At 42.0% G+C, this 19,091-nt stretch overlaps 1 protein-coding gene across 7 annotated transcripts in view; it reads left to right on the top strand.

The window, feature by feature from the left end:
- The window catches only part of ABCC9 (ATP binding cassette subfamily C member 9), a 116,328-nt gene that overhangs the window by 9,057 nt on the left and 88,180 nt on the right, over positions 1 to 19,091 (top strand). For all 7 annotated transcript variants that reach the window (XM_061638377.1, XM_061638378.1, XM_061638373.1 and 4 more), the window contains exons 3-8: positions 1,484 to 1,625; positions 3,634 to 3,755; positions 5,671 to 5,837; positions 7,298 to 7,540; positions 12,873 to 13,145; positions 18,604 to 18,762. In XM_061638377.1, the coding sequence (XP_061494361.1) occupies positions 1,484 to 1,625; positions 3,634 to 3,755; positions 5,671 to 5,837; positions 7,298 to 7,540; positions 12,873 to 13,145; positions 18,604 to 18,762 (1,106 nt within the window). The remainder of the gene's footprint in view (positions 1 to 1,483; positions 1,626 to 3,633; positions 3,756 to 5,670; positions 5,838 to 7,297; positions 7,541 to 12,872; positions 13,146 to 18,603; positions 18,763 to 19,091) is intronic.

The raw sequence follows: 19,091 nt of genomic DNA, 5'->3' as shown, positions 1-19,091 counted from the left end.
GGAATAAATGTATGGTGTGAATATGGCCCTAGTTACTGCTATTGTTGATAAACTGTTGGTCTTCATGGTGCTTTATAGAGTAAGACTGTATATAAACATACAAACTTTGAGCAATGGATCCACACTCACCCCTTTTTGGTCCTGAGAGAAACAAGGAAGCTGTTCTTCCTGTTTTTGGCAGAAACCAGATGTGTACACTACTGATTGCCTAGCCCTTCTGACAATTGAGAAGTCACCTCCTTTCCCACTCCACCTTGTGGGTGACATATAGGATTAAACCAAGGATATTTCAAATATCATTGGCGATCACTCGTGGCCAAGTAAGATTGTCTTCCAGGGTAAGGTCTTTAACGGTGGGTCCGTAAGTGACTGTGGAGGCCAATTCTGGATCCACACAGCCTCCTACAGTGAGGACATAGGTTTCCAGATGGAAGATGGTCACGATGAGGATTTGCTTGATGTGCCTTCTGCTTAGCTCGTTTGTCCCTTTTGCCCTGTACTCGTGCTTTTTCAAAGTCCATAGCACCTTTGATAATGGCCGACCTCCGATTGGGATGCTCATGGGCCAAGGCTTCCCAGTTCTCAATGCTCATGTTACATTTTTTTTAGATTAGCCTTGAGAACATCTTTAAACCTCTTTTGCTGTCCACTGATATTTCGTTTTCCATCCTTAAGTTGGGAGTAAAGTAGCTGCTTTGGAAGTCGGTGATCAGGCATTCGAACAACATGGCCGGTCCAGCGAAGTTGATGTTGGAGGATCATTGTTTCAACACTGGTGGTCTTTGCTTCTTCCAATACGCTAACATTAGTCCGCCTATCTGTACATTTACATTTCAAATATACACAATAGTCAGTAAGACTGACAACCATCACAGGCTCCCATAATGGAGTTGTGCCCTTTCAAAATGGAGACTAGTAGCTTCAAGTCACAGCTGGTATAGCACAGTGGGGAGGAGAGCCTGACTGGGAGTCCAGAGCCTCTGAGTTCAAATCCCCGCTTGTGTCTCCTGGGTGTCAAGGGCCAGCAAAGATCACCCCCACAGTGAGTGGCTCAGGGGTTATGTGCCCTGCCACCTGTGCAGCCGTGGGCAAGCTGCATAGTCCCAAGGAGCCCAGTTGCCCCCAGCTGGCAGCTGCGGACAAGGAAGTGGCTGGCTTGTGCAGCTGTGGCAAGCTGAGCAAGCCCTAGCCAGCTGGGGAGGATGCAATGGTAACCCCCCTCTGGATACTGCTTACCATGAAAACCCTATTCATAGGGTTGCCATAAGTTGGGATCGATGTGAAGGCAGTCCATCTCCATTTTCAGCTTCAAGTCAGCCAAAACTTAGAAATCACGGCAAATGCAGCCCAGGTTTATGTCAAGCCCTACATAAGCTGTTCTGAGCTTTCTGATGGAGAATTGGGATACAAGTACAATAATTAGCACATGTGTCTCCAAGGCTGCCTTTCAATGCTCTTTTGATATATACATTCTGTGTTTCAGGATGGGGAACTCAAAGCTCCAAAGTCCAGATCCATCACAACACATGGCTTCACTTCCCTGGACACAACCTGCGATGGATCCTGACGTTCACCCTCCTGTTTGTGCACGTGTGTGAAATAGGAGAAGGCATTGTTTCAGATGCGTAAGTCCTTGGGAGGGGGAGAATAATCCCTTGCTAGTTGCGTAACACCAGGCTGTTCATGAGGTCCTAGCATTTTCCAAGAGGTGACGAACTTCCTTCTCCTTCAAAAACATCTTTGATTCCAAAAGGGAAAAGGCATTGCCATTTTTGTTTGACTTTTCCCAGCTGCAGTTGACTTTGAGATGAAAATGCTGACAACAGGTGGAAGATTTTGTATTTCTCATTGTTTATTCTCTCTCTTGGAAACTGGGCGCCTGTAGGCAACTTGTTTATTGAGCAGTCGTCCAGATTTATTTGCAGGAATATTGGATAACATCGGCTATTTAATGAGCTTTCACTCAAATTTGTTTGGGGGGAGACTGAACAAGTCAAAGCAAGCAATATCCCATACTTTCCAATGCACTTTCACATCACTTTCCTTATCACAAAAAGTCCAACTTTTGTGGAGGAAGTGGGTTTGTTGTGCAAGAACCTCAAATCAGCTTTAATCGTACAACCTGAGTTTGCCAGTATGTGACTGGATCCTACCAGAAAACCGTGACAGTCTGGACACATCCTTCATTTGTCATTTGACTGGCTAGCAGAATAGATGTAAGTCAGGGGTCACCAACCTTTTTGGATCAGAGGACACATTTCAAATGTTGAGAGAGTGCTGCGGGCACCAGTCACCTTGGGGTGTGTGTGTCATAACACAAAATGGCTGCCATGGGTTGTATGGCATAATGCGAAATTAGAGAATAGTCATGGTGAAGTTTATTATTATTATTATTATTTATTTATTATTAGATTTATAATTGTATTTCCATACTAGACAAAGCTTGATCTGTTGACTTTCTGCCTGCTGTACAGCTGTTAAAGTCACAAGAACCTTGTTTTCCCCAATGCTGGCCCTAAATCAAATCCAAGACTGCCATCCTGTACACACTTACTTGGAAGTAAACACAAAGAGACTTCTGAGTAGACATGTATAGCATGGTACTGTAAATTAACTATACAGTGAATTCTTAATGAGTTCCTGGTCTTTAGCTCCTGCAAAGCAGAAGACATGTCTGAGCTTCTTTGTAAAGTTTTCACATTTGGGGTGGAGGGGGCTTTTTTAAACATTAACCCACACTTATTGTGTAGTAGTATATGCAGAAAATATCTTCTAGGGAGTACCTGATCTCAGGTGACCCCAGTGCAGGAAAGATGTATCCTGGTTGCTCGGGAAAAAAAGACAAACTATGGCAATTCCAAAGACTAAAAAAACAAGACAGAAGCAGGAAAAGGGAGGAAGCAGAAGCTCTTTAGAATCTTAGGGATTCCTATTGCCTAGTGTCCAAACAATTCACTTATCAATCACAGCTCTGACTTCACTCATTGGCTAAAAACACTGACAGACAGGAGCAGCCAGGCCTGCTCATTTCAAATAAATCGCTTAGAAGGATACCTGATCATTTTGCTCCATAACTTTCTTTCTAGGAAGGCTAGAGACTTTTTAAAAAAATGAAAGCTCAGATTCTGATCTAGCTGTTGGGATCTGCAGTGAAGGCCTTCATGGGTGCCATGGCACCAGTGGCAATAGATTGGTGACCCTCAGTCTAAGGAATGTAATGTCTTCCACCATTTTCCCTGTGTGCTTTTTAACAATATTCTCTTCTAGTGGATGGTCTCCAGATGTTGTTGAATTCCAACTTCAGTCATCCCTGACCCTTGGCCATGCTGGCTGGGGCTGATGGGAGTTGTAGTCCAACAACATCTGGAGGGTCCCAGGTTCAGAAAGGGTTTCCTAACGCTAACAAAATTACTGTCAATATAATCAAAGAGGGTCAGAGATACCTTTCTGGAAGCCACTGAGAATCAAGCCATATCTTGTCTGCATAGACCTACCTTGGGCTTTATATCTGGGTCATATTACTATATGACAAAGAGATGGAACCTTGCAAATTGCCTGTTGTATATACTGATGTTTCATCTACAAAGACAAACCTCTAGTTACTTTTCTGATGTCACCATTGTTCCCTTGTAGACGGTTGCAGTCTCGTCATCTCCATCTCTTCCTTCCTGCTATAATGGGATTTGTGGCAGCTACAACATCTATAGTATATTACCACAATATTGAGACATCAAATTTTCCAAAGCTACTTCTGGGTAAGTAGTTAATCTTCTAAACACATATTCATATTTTACTCTGTGCTCAGTGCAACTGTAGCTCAGTGGTAGAGCATCTGCCCCATGAAGAAGGTCCCTGGTTCAATCCCCAGCATCTCCAGGTAGGGCTGGGAGAGATTCCCTGTCTGAAACCCTGGAAAGCCTCTGCCAGTCAGTGTAAACAATACTGACCTAGATGGACTAATGGTCTGACTCGGTATAAGACTGTGCTGTATTTTCCTGCTAGATGTATTGCTAAAGCCTGTGCAAATATTTGTGCTATGAAGAATATAAACAGACACACACCTGGACACACACTTCTTTGGCACAGCACTGCACTCTTGCCTAAGTGGTGTGGAGAGGGTACATGAATCTCAGGATGGAGTCTCTGTAGTCCTGGAACCTCACATTGGGCTTCAGAGTTTTTACAGGAGTTTTTACATGTGTGAACAACATCAGAGAATCATGGTTCACCTCTCTTTCATTCTGGGAGAAGTAACGCTGGAAATGGTAACAATTGTTATTTCTGGGATGCATATCTGGGTGGAATTATGGTTGGGAAGTGCAACAGTTGGGTTTATTGCATCCTTAGTTGTTGTTCGCAAGCTTCCCTCTTCTCAGAGTAATGAAGGAATCAGTTTTCTCCTTGGCCCTTTCATTGGAACAGTAGAAGCTGCCTTATACTGAGTCAACCAGTTGGTCCATCTAGGTCAGTACTGTCTACACTGACTGGCAGTGGCTTTCCAGGGTTTCAGACAAGGGTCCCTTCCAGCTAGGGATGGAAGGAACTGTCAAGTTCAGTTCTCTCACTTTCTCATTTTTCAAGTCTTAAATGCAGTTCTCTGCATTCCTACAGCAATTTGTGAATTTTGTTTTAAAAAATCGTCATGAAAATTCTTCAGTATTTTAGTGCAAATTTCTCCCAATAAATACATTTTTGTATGCAGTATTGAAAAATATTTACATTTTTGTAAGCAATTTCTCCTAATACAAAGCATTTTTACATGTTATTTTCACTAATGGATCCATTTTATGCAATTTTCCCTAATACATGCATTTTTGTAAACATTGTTTGGTTGGAGAATTGCATTGAAAAATTCAGATAAGTGTGAATTTCAAACAGTGGCTGAATTTTGGTTCTTGTATTGTTTCAGAAAGTGTGGATTTGATAGATTTGGCTTTAAATGTAAACTGTATTGAACGTATCCCCCATCCCCTACTTTCAGCTCTACCTTGAGATGCCAGGATTTAACTTGGAACCTTCTGAATGCAACGCACATGCCGTATCACTGAGCTATGGTCCCTATTATATATCAGCTTTGTTCAATTGCCTCTTTGGGATTGTATGCATCTAAGTTCTACTCAGAGTAGACCCATCAAATTAATGAACCATGCCCATTAATTTCAATGGGTCTACTCTGAGTATGACTAACAACCCACTTCTTTCACACAGTCTGTTCCTAAACTACTCGTATCCTCTGGGCAGATTGATCATTTGCTCAGAGATAAATTATAAGCCTGGCTGGGAGCCCAGAGTCTGTGAGTTCAAATCCCTGCTCGTGTCTCCTGGGTGTAAAGGGCCAGCTAAAGATCACTCCCACAGTGAGTGGCTCAGAGGTTACGTGCCCTGCCACCTGTGCAGCCATGGGCAAGCTGCATAGTCCCAAGGAGTCCAGTTGCCCCCAGCTGGTAGTTGCGGACAAGGAAGGGGCTGGCTTGTGCAGCCGTGGCAAGCTGAGCAGGCCCTAGCCAGCTGGGGAGGACTAGCCTCAGAGGGAGGCAATGGTAAACCCTCTCTGAATACCGCTCACCATGAACACTCTATTCAATGGGTTGCCATAAGTCGGGATCAACTTGAAGGCAGTTTATTTTCATATGCAACTAAGTGTTTTTTTATTATTTCTTTATGCCACAGCCCTCTTTCTGTACTGGGTCATGGCCTTTGTCACCAAAACGATCAAGCTGGTCAGATATATCCAAGATGAGATCAGTTTTCGTCAGCTGCGTTTCTGTATCACTGGAATGATGGTTGTGCTGTATGGGTTATTAATGGCAGTGGAGATCAACGTCATACGTGTCAGGGTATGTATAGATTGACATATATTTGGGGCGACTTCACAGTGTTATCCACAAGCCATTGACCAGTGGAGAAGTTTAGCTCTTGCTGAAGCCAATTGCTCTCATCACTTCCCAGTTCACAGAGTGTTTCTTTTTGAATGTTGGCGTACAGATTTAGGACTCCATGAAACAACAATTACAGGTGCATCACACAGTGTGTTAGAAAGAGAATGGACATCAACCCCCCTTTCTCATGCATTCTAATGTCTTCTTGTGCCTTTTTCACACCATACAAGACACTTTATCTGTTGGAAACATCTGCTGAAGCTTGTCTACTTTATGAGGCTCCAGGTCTTGAAGGCCAGGAAACAAAGGAAAACCCAATGTTGCAATAGAAGGAAACTAATCTCCTTCCTAACATCTTCATGAGCCTGCTCAAGCCAATGATCTATCTGGTCCAGCATCCTGGTTTCACAGTGGCCAACCAGATGCCTATGGGAATCCCAAAAGCATTACCTGAGTGTAACAGCACTCTATCTTCTTGTGATTCCCAGCAGCTGGTAGGCAGGGACATCCTTACAGTGGAGGTAGAACATAGCCATCATGGCTAGTTAATGAAAGTCTGTTGCCGTCATTTCATAGTTTCAGAACAGGAAACTATTCACAGATGATAGGGCTACTCTGAGTATGACTAACAACCCACTTCTTTCACACAGTCTGTGTGGCATGGTTTGAGAACATAGCCATTTTTCAGGGATGGTTGGCATTGTAGTCCAAACATCTGAAGGGCATCTAGAACTTCCTTTGCTTTAGATGTTGTTGGACTCCAACTCCCATCAGGCCCAGCTAGGTGTTCAACAACATCGGGAGGGACATAGGGTCCCCATTCTTGGTGAAAGATTGCTCATCTGTGTGTGACACTATCTTGGATCTCTGCTCCAGCGAGGGAATTCTGGTGGTCTTATGTTCAAAATAATCATAGGAATGAGCAATTCACATTTAAAGTGATAGTCGCTGGGTTTGGGCTCATTCAAAACTCCACCCAGCCATGAAGCTCACTGGGTGACCTTGGGTTACCCCATCTCTCTGCCCAACCTACCTCACAGGGTTGTTGTGGGGATAAAATGAATTGGGAAGAGAGAACCATGTATGCCACCTTGAGCTTTCTGGAGGAAGGGCAGGATATGGATAACCCTTTAGTACCACTCCCTGTATGTGTGTGTGTGTGTGTGTGTGTGTGTATTGTATTTTGTATTTTATGTATTTTAATTTATTTTAATGTTTTTGTGATTTTATTGTTTACAATTTTATTATGTACGTGTTTGATCTTATCTTTGTAAGCTGCCCTGAGTGCCCTATTATAGGGTAGAAGGGAAGGATAGAAATATTTTAAATAAATAATAATAAATGAAATGAAGAAACTACATTTTTTTAAAAAAAATAATCATCTGACACTCTGTGTTCAATGCTGTTTTTATCCCCAGAGATACGTATTTTTCACAAACCCTCAGAAAGTAAAGCCTCCTGAAGATCTTCAGGACCTGGGTGTGAGGTTTCTTCAGCCCTTTGTCAACTTGCTCTCCAAGGCAACCTATTGGTGGATGAACACGCTCATCATTTCAGCTCACAGGAAGCCGATCGACCTGAAGGTGATTGGAAAACTGCCGATAGCCATGCGAGCCCTTACAAACTATGTCTGCTTGAAAGATGCCTATGAGGAGCAAAAGGTAACTGCCAGAACTGCTATCATAAGAATATAAGAAAACAGGGCCGGTTCCAAGGGGCGGCCAGGTGGGGCACTGGCCTGAGGGCCCCTGAGGCTACAGGAGCCCCTGAGGCATCCCTGAGGCTACAGGAACCCCTGAGGGGCCCCTCTGCTCCCCTTCCACGATTCGGGGCAGGATCGCTGCTGCAGATCACAGGGCAAGAGCTTCGGAGCTCCGCCATTCCCTTCCTTAACTTACCTTGTTCTACAGTTGCGCATGCAGTGGTGCCCTTAAGAAAGATGGCGACTGAGGTTTTCCTAAGGGGCTGAAGCCTCTGCCGCCATCTTGGCTGATGGCACATATGCGTGCTGTGCGCTCGCATCCCTGCCATGAACCAAGATGGCGGCAGAGGCTTCAGCTCCTTAGGGAAACCTCAGCTGCCATCTTTCTTAAGGGCACTGCTGCGTGTGCAACTGCAAAACAAGGTAAGTTAAGGAAGGGAATGGCGGAGCTCCGAAGCTCTCGCTGTGCGCGAGTCATGGAAGGGGAGTGCTGGGGCCTGGGGCAGGCTTTTGCCCAAGGGCTCCAGTGTGCCTGGGGCTGGCCCTGGGCACGCGCACACATGTATGTGTGCGTGCGCACATGCATGCCAGGGCCCAGGACAAGCTGGTGCCCAAGGGCCCGGCATGTCTAGGGCCGGCCCTGTAAGAAAAGCATGGTTGCTGGATCAGGCCAGTCGTCTATCTAGTCCAGCATCCTGTTCTCACAGCGGCCAACCAGATGCCTGTGGGAAGCCTGCAAAGAGGACCGGAGGGATTTGTGATTCCCAGAAGCATACTGCCTCCAACAATGGAGATAGAACATAGCCATTGTGGCTAGTTGTCACTGATAGCCTTATCCTCCATAAAAGTGACAAGATATTGGTTCTTATCATTAAGCATAGGACACTAATTTTCAAATAGTAGTCCACCCTGCGTGCTTTCTGCATTCATATGAGTCAGGGCCCTGTTCCATGTAGCTCAGTATTGCATAGCCAAAGAGAGCCAGCGTGGTGTAGTGGTTACAGTGTGGGACTAGGACCTGGGAGACCATGGTTCAAATTTCTACTTGGTCATGAAACTGACCGGATTAATGAACCATGAAGCTCACTTGGACCAGTCTCTCAGCCTAACCTACTTCACAGGGTTGTTGTGAGAATAAAAATAAAGAGGAGAAACATGTACACTACCTGGAGCTTCTTAGAGGAGAAGTGGGATAGAAATGTGATGATGATGATAATGATAATAATAATTAATAATAATAGAACATCAGAAGAGCCCTGCCACATCAGGCCAGTGACCCATCTAGTCCAGCATCCTGTTCTCACAATGGCCAACCAGACACCCATGGGAAGCCCGGAAGCAGGACCTGAGGGCAAGTGTACTCTCCCTTCCTGTGGCTTTCAGCAACTGGAATTTGGAAGCATACTGCCTCTAACTAGCCATTGATAGCCTTAATCTCCATGAATTTGTCTAATCCTCTTTTAAAGGCATCCAAGTTGGTGGCCATCACTGTCTCTTGTGGGAGCAAATTCCATAGTTTAACTGTGTGCTATGTGAAGAAGTACTTTCTTTTGTCTGCCCTGAATCTTCCAGCATTTAGCTTCATTGGATGTCCATGAGTTGTAGAGTTATGAGAGAGGGAAGTAGTCTCTCATCCCAGCAGTGACCAGCCCCAGACTTGCTTAGCTTCAGCAAGACTGATGCATCATTCATGTATCTTCAGAACATGCCAGGGATTCCTCAGTGTGAAGAATGAGGGGGCAGGGAATGACCCAGTTTCTTCACTGCTACCACATTTCCTCTGCAGTGAGGGAGAGCGATGGCTATGTTCTAGAGTCCTTCCTTAATTCTGCTTCTGTGTTGGAACCAGTTTTCTTCTGTGTTGGAATTGCTTTTTAATATGCTTTTAAACCTTTTCTTTAAAACAATATTTTTAAACCTTTTTTAAAGGAAAAATGTCTTCAAAGCTTTTTAAAACAATGTTTTTAAAGTTGTTTTGTTAATGTCTGTTTTTAGTATTTGTGTTTTTAGTGCTTTTGTTTGCCCTGGGCTCCTGCTGGGAGGAAGGGCGGGATATAAATCAAATAAATAAATAAATAATTCATGTGGGGAAAAAGACAGAATGCAAGGAAACAATATTAATCATGTAGAAGGTGTTTTTTTGGATATGTTTTTATGTGTTCTTGTTCTATTTTTTTAATTTTTATTTCTCTATTTGAGATTTTATACCCTGCTTACCATCTCCAATAAAATATCACTCCAGCCTACTATACAAAACACAGTACAAGTAAATGATAAGCCAGCATAAAAACTAGAATACAGACATGTCATGTAAAACATAATATGGACCATAAATACATTGTTTTGTTGTACGGTCTTCTTTCTTGCATTACTGTGGGGCAAGGGTTGAGAGGGGCCCTTGCCATAGTGTCTTGTGGAAGCCACTGCCCCCTCGCAGCAGTGAGAGGCAGTGCTAGTCTGATCAGTGCTGAGTGGCCACCATTTTCCCACAGTGCCCCTCATGTAGCATTGTTCTGGGGCTATGCGGACACTAAAATGGCCTAACACTCAGTGGTAAATCACATGCTTTTCATACGGAAGACCCCAAGTTCAGTTCCTGTTGCCTCCAGTTATATAAAGGAACCATTCACAAATTTAGAAGAGTTCTGCAAGTCATCATGCATTACAACTGGAGGCCTGACAAAGCTGTTAATTTAGGTCATTGTTTATGCTCGTGCTGTAGACTTCAGTTGCAGGAATCTTGTTAGCTGTTACTCATGCACAGTCAGCTCGTAAGATTTCTGAGAAAGGCAGGATTAAGCCATACTGTGCCTGTCTAAAACGGGACAGAGCTGGCCTTGAGTGTATTCCATCCCCTTGCAGAATGTAGGAGTCTCTTTGGGGAAGAACACATAGTTTGTCACACTTTAGTGAAAGACATTGAACATGAGGCTGTCAAATTATCTCAGACACAATTTTGTTGTGAGGAACTCTGTCAGCCTCATGTCTGTGGTTCTATAGAAAAGCAACCTACGAAAATGTATTATTGCTACTAGTAGCAGTTATTTTATTTTTATTTAGTTGGTTATTTACTAAATGTATATACTGTCCTTCATCCAAGAAGTGTTTCAAGCCAGCTTACTAATGTGTGTGCATGTGTAATCAAATGAATAATAAACAAATTAAAAAGTATGCAAATCGAAACCAAAAATAATGAATGGCATCAGCACAATGATCCATGTTGTAATGCTCTAGAATGGACTTGCACAGGGGTTCCCAAACTGTGGTCCGTGGACTGCTGGTGGTCTGTAAGCTTCATTCAGGTGGTCCATGGCATGTCTGTAAAAATACAGTTTAAAAATATACTGCATCTAGCACACTGCAGTACAATTACTACAACAGGCAAACAAAAAAATCATGAAGTGGTCCATCAAGACACTTGGCACTTTACAAGTGGTCCATCTTGGGGAGGGGGGGGGATTTGGGATCTGCTGGTCTTGTGAATTGGACATAAGCGCCAACAATTTCTGTGAATGTTATTGCCAAAGCAGAGTTGCCACTTCATTTTTTCCTAAAACAAAAATTTAAGGCAAATATGGATGGTCCTCTCAGGAAAGTCATTTGCAGACATCTTGGGAGAAGTTTAATGATGGTGATGATGATGATTACAACATTTCTAGCCGTTGTTTTGTCCATCTCTACCCATTATCAGTATATTTCACCTGGAGCAAACTTTGAAATAAATTTTAGTCCTGCTCAAATTAAGGATGTGAAGAAATTGTGAGAGACAAAAGAAAGTGTATGAATATGTGTGTGTGAATGTTGCCACCAGATTTTTCTTTAACTGAAAATTAAGGTGAAAAAACCTTTTTCAGATATTCATTTCCATGTATAGAAATTATTTATTTAATTTGTATCCCATCCTTCCTTATAGAAGGAGAATGCATGCAGATAAGGGGCAGGCTTCATCCTAAATATGCATGTCTTCTTTTGAATGTATACAGGTTCTCTATTCAAGTATTCAAATGAACAGTGCCTGGTCCCTTGACCACAGTTATTCTACAAGAAGGAATGGAGGCCTCGAAAGGGCTTTTAAATCTATCAGAACCCTACTAATAAACAGGGCTGGCCCTGCTATTCGGCAAAGTGAGGCAGCTGCTTCAGGAGGCACAAGTTGGGGGTGGGCAATGGCCATGAGGTACTAGAGAGCAAAGCTGTGTGTGCCATGTGGCTTTCCTTGCTGGCCTTAAGCTAGCCTACACTGTCCCATTGCCCATCTTACATTGAAGTAAGATTCAACTGCCAGTCCAGTCAGCTTCAGTGCATGAAATGGGAGGAAGTCTCCATAAGCTGCATGTTTTGACTTCCTTTCAGAGTGGACTGGGTTTAAATCAGAGGTGGAGAACCTCAGTCCTGAGGAACCAATGTGGCCTCCTAAGCCTCTCTATCTGGCCCTTGGAACTCTCCCCAAACCACACCCCTCACCCTGCTTTGCACCTCAGGTATTTTCACCTTCCTGTGGATTTGGTAACCAAGAATTTGGTAACGTGCCTCTGAGCGTATGGTGACTGGTGGCAGCACCTGCCATCTCCAAAGATGGAGAATTACATTTTTGTATGTTTGTTGGTATTCTTAGTTTGCTTCTTTTCTGTGTTACTACTGTTTCTACAGAGATCTAACCTAGAAAATTATATTTCTCTCATTATTCATTGTAGAAATCTGTGTCAAATTTATTTTTTTACTAATTTCAAAGCCTTTTTCTTGGTCAATGTCATATGATGGCGAAGATAGCCTTTTTTGTTTCAAACTGGAGGTTATGTTCTATTTCTCTTTTGGACTCTGAAAGACCAACCCAAATTGTGTTTGCATTTGACAAATTTGTAGGGCAGTACAATATCTCAGAGAGGAGGTTAGGTCTCCTGCTCCCCTGGTGCATTCACTATAGCTGCCCAATTTCCCTGCTTTTTAAAGTTTGATAGAAATATCTGTTGGCTATAGGTACATTCTTAAACCACAAGGTTTTTTGCCTATTAGTGAATATTCGTATTTCCTCAACAATGATGCAAGCCAGGAGTGTAAATATCTATATTTAGGAAATTATCATACTGATTCTTTGTTTACATAGAAAAGACCCTTTAACTCGCCATCCCTAGTAGAGAGCATTGATTAAATTTAGAGATTAACTGTAGAGCTAACATGCTTCTTTTTGGATTATTTAATAACTTATTTATTTTTTATGAGAAACTTACCATCTTTACCTTTATTTTATTTTTTTTAATGATTTTTATCCCCCCCACTACTTTGTTTTCCAGAAAAAAGTGGCTGACAAGCCAAACCGCATCCCCTCCATCTGGCTCGCCATCTTTCGGGCCTTTGGGCGGCCAATCCTTCTCAGCAGCACATTCCGTTACTTAGCTGACCTGTTGGGATTTGCTGGACCACTCTGCATTTCTGGCATCATTCAGAGTTTCTCCAACCAGAACCAAAGCACTAATACCACAGACAACGGTACTGTAATCAACGTGACTTTAATCAACGCTACCGTAATCAACGCTACCGTAATCAACGCTCCCATAACACCAGAAGTAAGTTGATCCTTGCCCCTCTTGGCTTATAAAAACTAGCAAGGATGGAACAGCTGGCTGGGCCAAGGAAGTGATAAATGCCTCTTTACGAGAGGGAGTGGTCCCTGGCTGTCTGAAAGAAGCGGCGGTGAGACCACTCCTGAAAAAACCTTCCTTGGACCCACAGGACTTTAACAACTATAGACCAGTGGCAAATGTTCCATTCTTGGGCAAGGTCTTGGAACGAGTGGTTGCTGACCAGCTCCAGGCGCTATTGGATGAAACCGATTATCTAGATGCATTTCAGTCGGGTTTCAGGCCTAGTTTTGGCACTGAGACGGCCTTGGTCGCCCTGTGTGATGACCTATATCGGGAGAGATTCAGAGGGAGTGTAACTCTGTTGATTCTCCTTGATCTCTCAGCGGCTTTTGATACCATCGACCATGGTATCCTTCTGGAGAGACTTGCGGAGTTGGGTGTTGGAGGCACTGCTTGGCAGTGGTTCCGCTCCTACTTGGCGGGCCGTCTCCAGAAGATAATACTTGGGGAACATTGCTCGACCCCGTGGGTTCTCCAATATGGGGTCCCGCAGGGTTCGGTCTTGTCTCCCATGCTCTTTAATATCTATATGAAGCCGTTGGGTGCCGTCATCCGGAGTTTTGGAGTGCGTTGTCATCAGTACACTGATGACACGCAGCTCTACTTCTCCTTTTCATCTTCTTCAGGTGAGGCGGTCGATGTGCTGAACCGTTGTCTGGACGCGACAATGGACTGAATGAGAACTAACAAACTGAGACTCAATCCGGATAAGACTGAGATGCTGCTGGTGGATGGTTTCTCTGGTCAGATGGTGGATACATACCCTGTCCTGGACGGGGTTACACTCCCCCTAAAGGATCAGGTTCGTAGTTTGGGAGTCGTTTTAGACTCTTCCCTATCACTCGAGGCCCATGTAGCCTCGGTGGCACGGAATGCGTTTTACCAACTTCGGTTGGTAGCCCAGCTACGTCCCTATCTGAGTAAGGAGGACCTTACATCAGTGGTTCATGCTCTGGTAACCTCACGTTTGGACTACTGCAACGTGCTGTACGTAGGGCTACCTCTGAAGACGGTTCGGAAGCTACAGCTAGTGCAAAATACGGCGGCCAGACTGCTAACAAGAACTAAGCAGTCTGAGCATATAACACCTGTTCTGGCTCGCCTACACTGGCTTCCAGTATGCTACCGGGCCAGATTCAAAGTGTTGGTATTAACCTATAAAGCCTTATACGGCGCGGGACCACGATACCTGCAGGAACGTCTCTCCCGTTATGAACCGGCTCGTACACTACGGTCTACTACGAAGGCCCTCCTCCGGGTCCCGACCCATAGGGAGGCCCGGAGGGTAGTAACAAGATCTAGGGCCTTCTCAGTGGTGGCCCCCGAATTGTGGAATAGTCTCCCCGAGGAGGTACGCCTGACGCCAACACTATTATCTTTTCGGCGCCAGGTTAAAACCTTTCTCTTCTCTGAGGCATTTTAATCTAAGTTATTTATGTAAATGTTGTAATTGGTATTTTAGATGATGTGCTTTTATATTTGTTATATTGATCTTGTAATTTTATTATTGTATATGTTTCTATGTTTGCCGCCCAGAGAGCTGTTTGCTAGTCGGGCGGGATATAAGCTGAATAAAATAATAATAATAATAATAATCAATGATGGCAAGTCTGACAATGCCAATGGATGATATATTCGGATTTCTCCCAGTCTTTATGCATCTCCTCTCTTCACGTCTATGTATACAAGAATGCACTTGTGTGATTCTGCCAGGAAGGAAGCTGTCTTGCACCGAGTCAGACCATTGGTCCATCTAGCTCAGTATTAACTAGACTGACTGATAACTGCTCGCCTGGGTTTCAGATAAGGTTCCCTCGCAACCCTACTTTGAGATGCCGGGGATTGAACCTGGGACCTTCCTCATGCAAAGTAAATGTTCCACCACTGATCTATGGTCCTTTCCTTGGACATAATTCACATACAAATATCTGATTCCAGTGAGAACACAGACTGTTTTGAATTTTGAGGGGCAGGTAGAGTCACAAAGGAGAGGCCTTCTTACTTTATAAAATGCTAATCGTTGACTCTCATCGCTTGTCTTACACCGCTGTCTGCCCGGTTATTTACCCAACCTTTTCTCTTTGGTAGCAGCACTTTGCCTGAGATGTGTAGCTTTAACTCGGCTGCTTGTTAAATAAAGCTTGTTATCAAAATCTAATCCTAATATATTGGAGAGCAGCCACTGAGGCAAATCTCAAAGTACAGTGCCTCTTCCCCAAAGTTCTTTTTTGGGTTTACTGCACAGCAGCAGAAGTTTAAATGCTCAGCGTTCTGCGTATGTTAATATTATTATATTTATTATTGTCTTTATTTATACCCCGCCAGTTCCCCAAAACTGGAACTCACGGCGGCTTCCAGATCAAAAACACATATAATTAAAAACATACAAAGTCTACATTAAAATAAGATTAAACCATTTCCAATATTAAAACCATACGCACATACAGCTAAAAGAATTCAGACTAGTTTAAAAATGATATAATAGACATGAGCAATGCGGCACCCTTCACGCCCGATCCTTAGCCTTCAATTCCAAAGGCTTGTTGGAATAGGAAGGTCTTTGCTTGTCGGCGGAAGGACTGTTAAATCCTCATAAGGCTGTTTGGTTGTTCTTGGGGGGGGGGGTTGGCCGCCTTACAGTCTCCCCCTAAAGATTTTGTGTGCTTCTGCTTGGGGTTACCCAAACATGCTCATGTTCCCTCTAGTTTCTCAGGGGCTCCATTTTTGCTGCAATCCTGTGGACACATAGTGGTTGACTTTGCTGTTGGAGGGAGTGATATCATTAGTCCCATTGCCTGAACTACGGTACTGAGGGTTCCCCAAGGGAGTGGGAGTGACTCATAATAACTATCCTGGACCTTATAGTTAGCAGGTAAGGTCTTGTTGGTAGTGCTTCCCAGGGGGCTGCCCAGTTGATGTTGACCTATGATATGGCCTTATTTCTTTATTTTTTAAAAAACACATTTTATTTCATATGCATATTACAATAAATGTCAATAGATTCAATATTCAAAGATTATCATTATCATTATCATTATTATTATTAATTTAAATTTGTATACCGCCCCATAGCCGAAGCTCTCTGGGCGGTTTACAACAATTAAACACTTTAAAAACAAATATACAAATTTAAAAACACTTTAAAAAACAATTTAAAAATACATCCTAAAATAAGGCATATAGTAGAACAAATAAAAACAAAACATGGAAACCAACGTCCTCCTACGGCTTTTGAGACTTTTTTACTACAATCAGAGAAAAAGAATGCTATTGCTAAAATATATCACATCCTCTCCTCATTAAGTATGCAACAATAACATTCAACATATAAAAAGAAATAGAGCAGAGATTTAGAGAAATTTAATTTATCAATATCGGAAGAAGAGTGGATTTGGTTGTTTAAGAATATCCCAACCACATTATCAAATAGTAATTTGAAAGAGAATTTTTTTTAAAGCAGTTTATCAATGATACTTAACACCACATAGATTAAGCAAAATATTTAATCAAAATATGTACTGTTGGAGATGTAGAAGTAACGTGGATTTTATACATCTTTTTTGGAGCTGTGTTAAAATAAAACCTTTTTGGAACAAAATTTTAGATATAATACAGAATATTATAGGTCAAATGTTATCCAGAAATCCTAAAACAATTCTTTTGTGCCTATTTCGTGAAGAAATTATTAATGTAGATTTTCAATTAGTAGCTACTTTGCTCGCAGTGGCAAAAATATGTATCGTGCAAAAATGGATGGATTGATGGATTGGTTGAAATAAACTTGGGAGACATTATTAATGATAAAAATGATTTATAATAGAAATGCGATGAATTATAACCATCAAAATAAATTTGTAGAGAAATGGGCTTTATTTATACAATTCTGGAATGATAAAGTGATAGATGAAATAGCTCCATTTGATTTATTTACCTCAATATAGGAAACTGTTGTATTATATTATTATGCTTAAATATGAAGGGGTAAGAAGTTAACCTTAATAATTACCTATTATTACTTTTGCTCATTTCATATTTTGTTTTTGCTGTTGTTGCTTTATTTTGTAATGCTTCTATGTAATCGAATTGGGACATTTTGTACTTTTACTTTATCTTGAATAATTTTTTTAAAAAAATATACATCCTAAAATACCTGGAAAAAGAGAAGATTAGATTTAGCATATATTAACATATATAGAGAGCACCAAAATCTTATATAAATGTGGATAAGGATGAAGTGGGTAAAGTTAACCATCACTTTTCATTTAAACCTTTCATGGCAATTGATTACCTAAACATCCAATGTACAAATATAGTCAATCTACAAAAACATTAAATATGTAAACACATAAATGCAGGGCCTTTTCAGTGGTGGTTCTCCATTTGTGAGAGATGTCTGTATCCCTCAGTATTGACTTTCAGTGCAATTTAAAAACATACCTGTTTACCCAGGCATTTGATGGCTGAAAGCCACTGTTCCTGGCAACCCTGAGATCACTGGTTGAGATGAAGGTTTTCAGAAGGTTTTTAACTATTTTCAGAATTTTTAAAGAAGTTTTATCATTGATGCATCTGCCACCCTGGGCCCCTTCAGGAGGAAGGCTGGGATATAAATCAAATAAATAAATTAATGAAATAAATATAACATACTGTAGACTTAAGAGTACAGCTCATACCTTCAAATATGTTGTTATGGCTGGCCAACCAGCTCTTTTTATTAGGCAAACTGCTTGTTAATAGTCCTCAGATGAGGACTCTTTATGTGACCTAAAATTTAGGAGATGGTTACTTGGTACAGAGTTATCTCTTAAATATTTGGAACAGGAAGTAGCAGGTGCATGTGTAAGAAGAAACAATATTTGAACAGGGTGGTTTTGGAACAGACCCAGACCAAATTGAGACATTTGATTTCCTGGTTTATAACAAGCACTTAAACCACAGCATCCCAATTCAGATGTCACAGGAAACTGTGGTTTAACAAATCATGATATTTTGATCTGAAGCTAGGGAAGGACAAGGACAAGGAGGAAGTGTGTGGATGTTCTTCATCCAATAAGCTACGGTTTATCAGAGACTCCAGGATTCTCTTTGAAAAAATGTCCTTTTTAATGTTTAACTGTAATATATGTTCTCTCTCACATGTATGAGAGAGAAACTGTGGTGTGTTAAAACACAGAAACAATGTATTTTTCTTAATAATGATTTTTTATTCACATGTAAGTTTATGCAGATTTCCCTCAAGGGAATTACAAGGTTAATTGACTTAAGGCTTCTTTAATTAGGTGATAGCTCTAATTAACATTCTGTTTCATTCCCTTGTGGTTGGATTAGAGTTCCAATGTGATCTCTTAACTGAAATTATCTCTTTGTTTCTGCTCCAAAGTATTCTACAGATCCATTCCTCACCTCAACTGATTTCCTCAAAAACTGCTATGTCCTGGCAGTCCTCCTCTTCCTGGCCCTCATCCTGCAAAGAACATTTCTACAGGCCTCCTACTATGTTACCATAGAAACAGGCATCAACCTACGAGGAGCTTTGCTGGTAAATAAAGACATTACTTCCTTGACTGTGAAACAGCTAGATACTTTGGCTTAATTTGCTCTTTTCAGAAAACTTCAGGCAAAACTGGACTAGGGTTAAACATAGAGTGGTATAGATCTGAAAAAAAATCCGTTTAGGCCTAAACAAACCCCATTAACTGTTTGGCTGGCATTATGGAGTAATTCTCTAGTGCTCTTCATACAATTAAAACAGTAGCAAGAACTCTTGCTTCATCCCATGCTGCTGCCATAATGGTGCTGCCCAGTTGGCACTGAACCATGAAAAGGGCCTTCTCAGTAGTGGTTCCCTGTTTATGAGATGCCCTCCCT

The sequence above is a fragment of the Rhineura floridana genome, chromosome 8 (assembly GCF_030035675.1).
Source record: "Rhineura floridana isolate rRhiFlo1 chromosome 8, rRhiFlo1.hap2, whole genome shotgun sequence".
In the NCBI taxonomy this organism is placed as follows: Eukaryota; Metazoa; Chordata; class Lepidosauria; order Squamata; family Rhineuridae; genus Rhineura; species Rhineura floridana.
The sequence above is the reverse complement of the archived record's forward strand: the minus strand, read 5'-3'. Positions and strand labels throughout refer to the sequence as shown.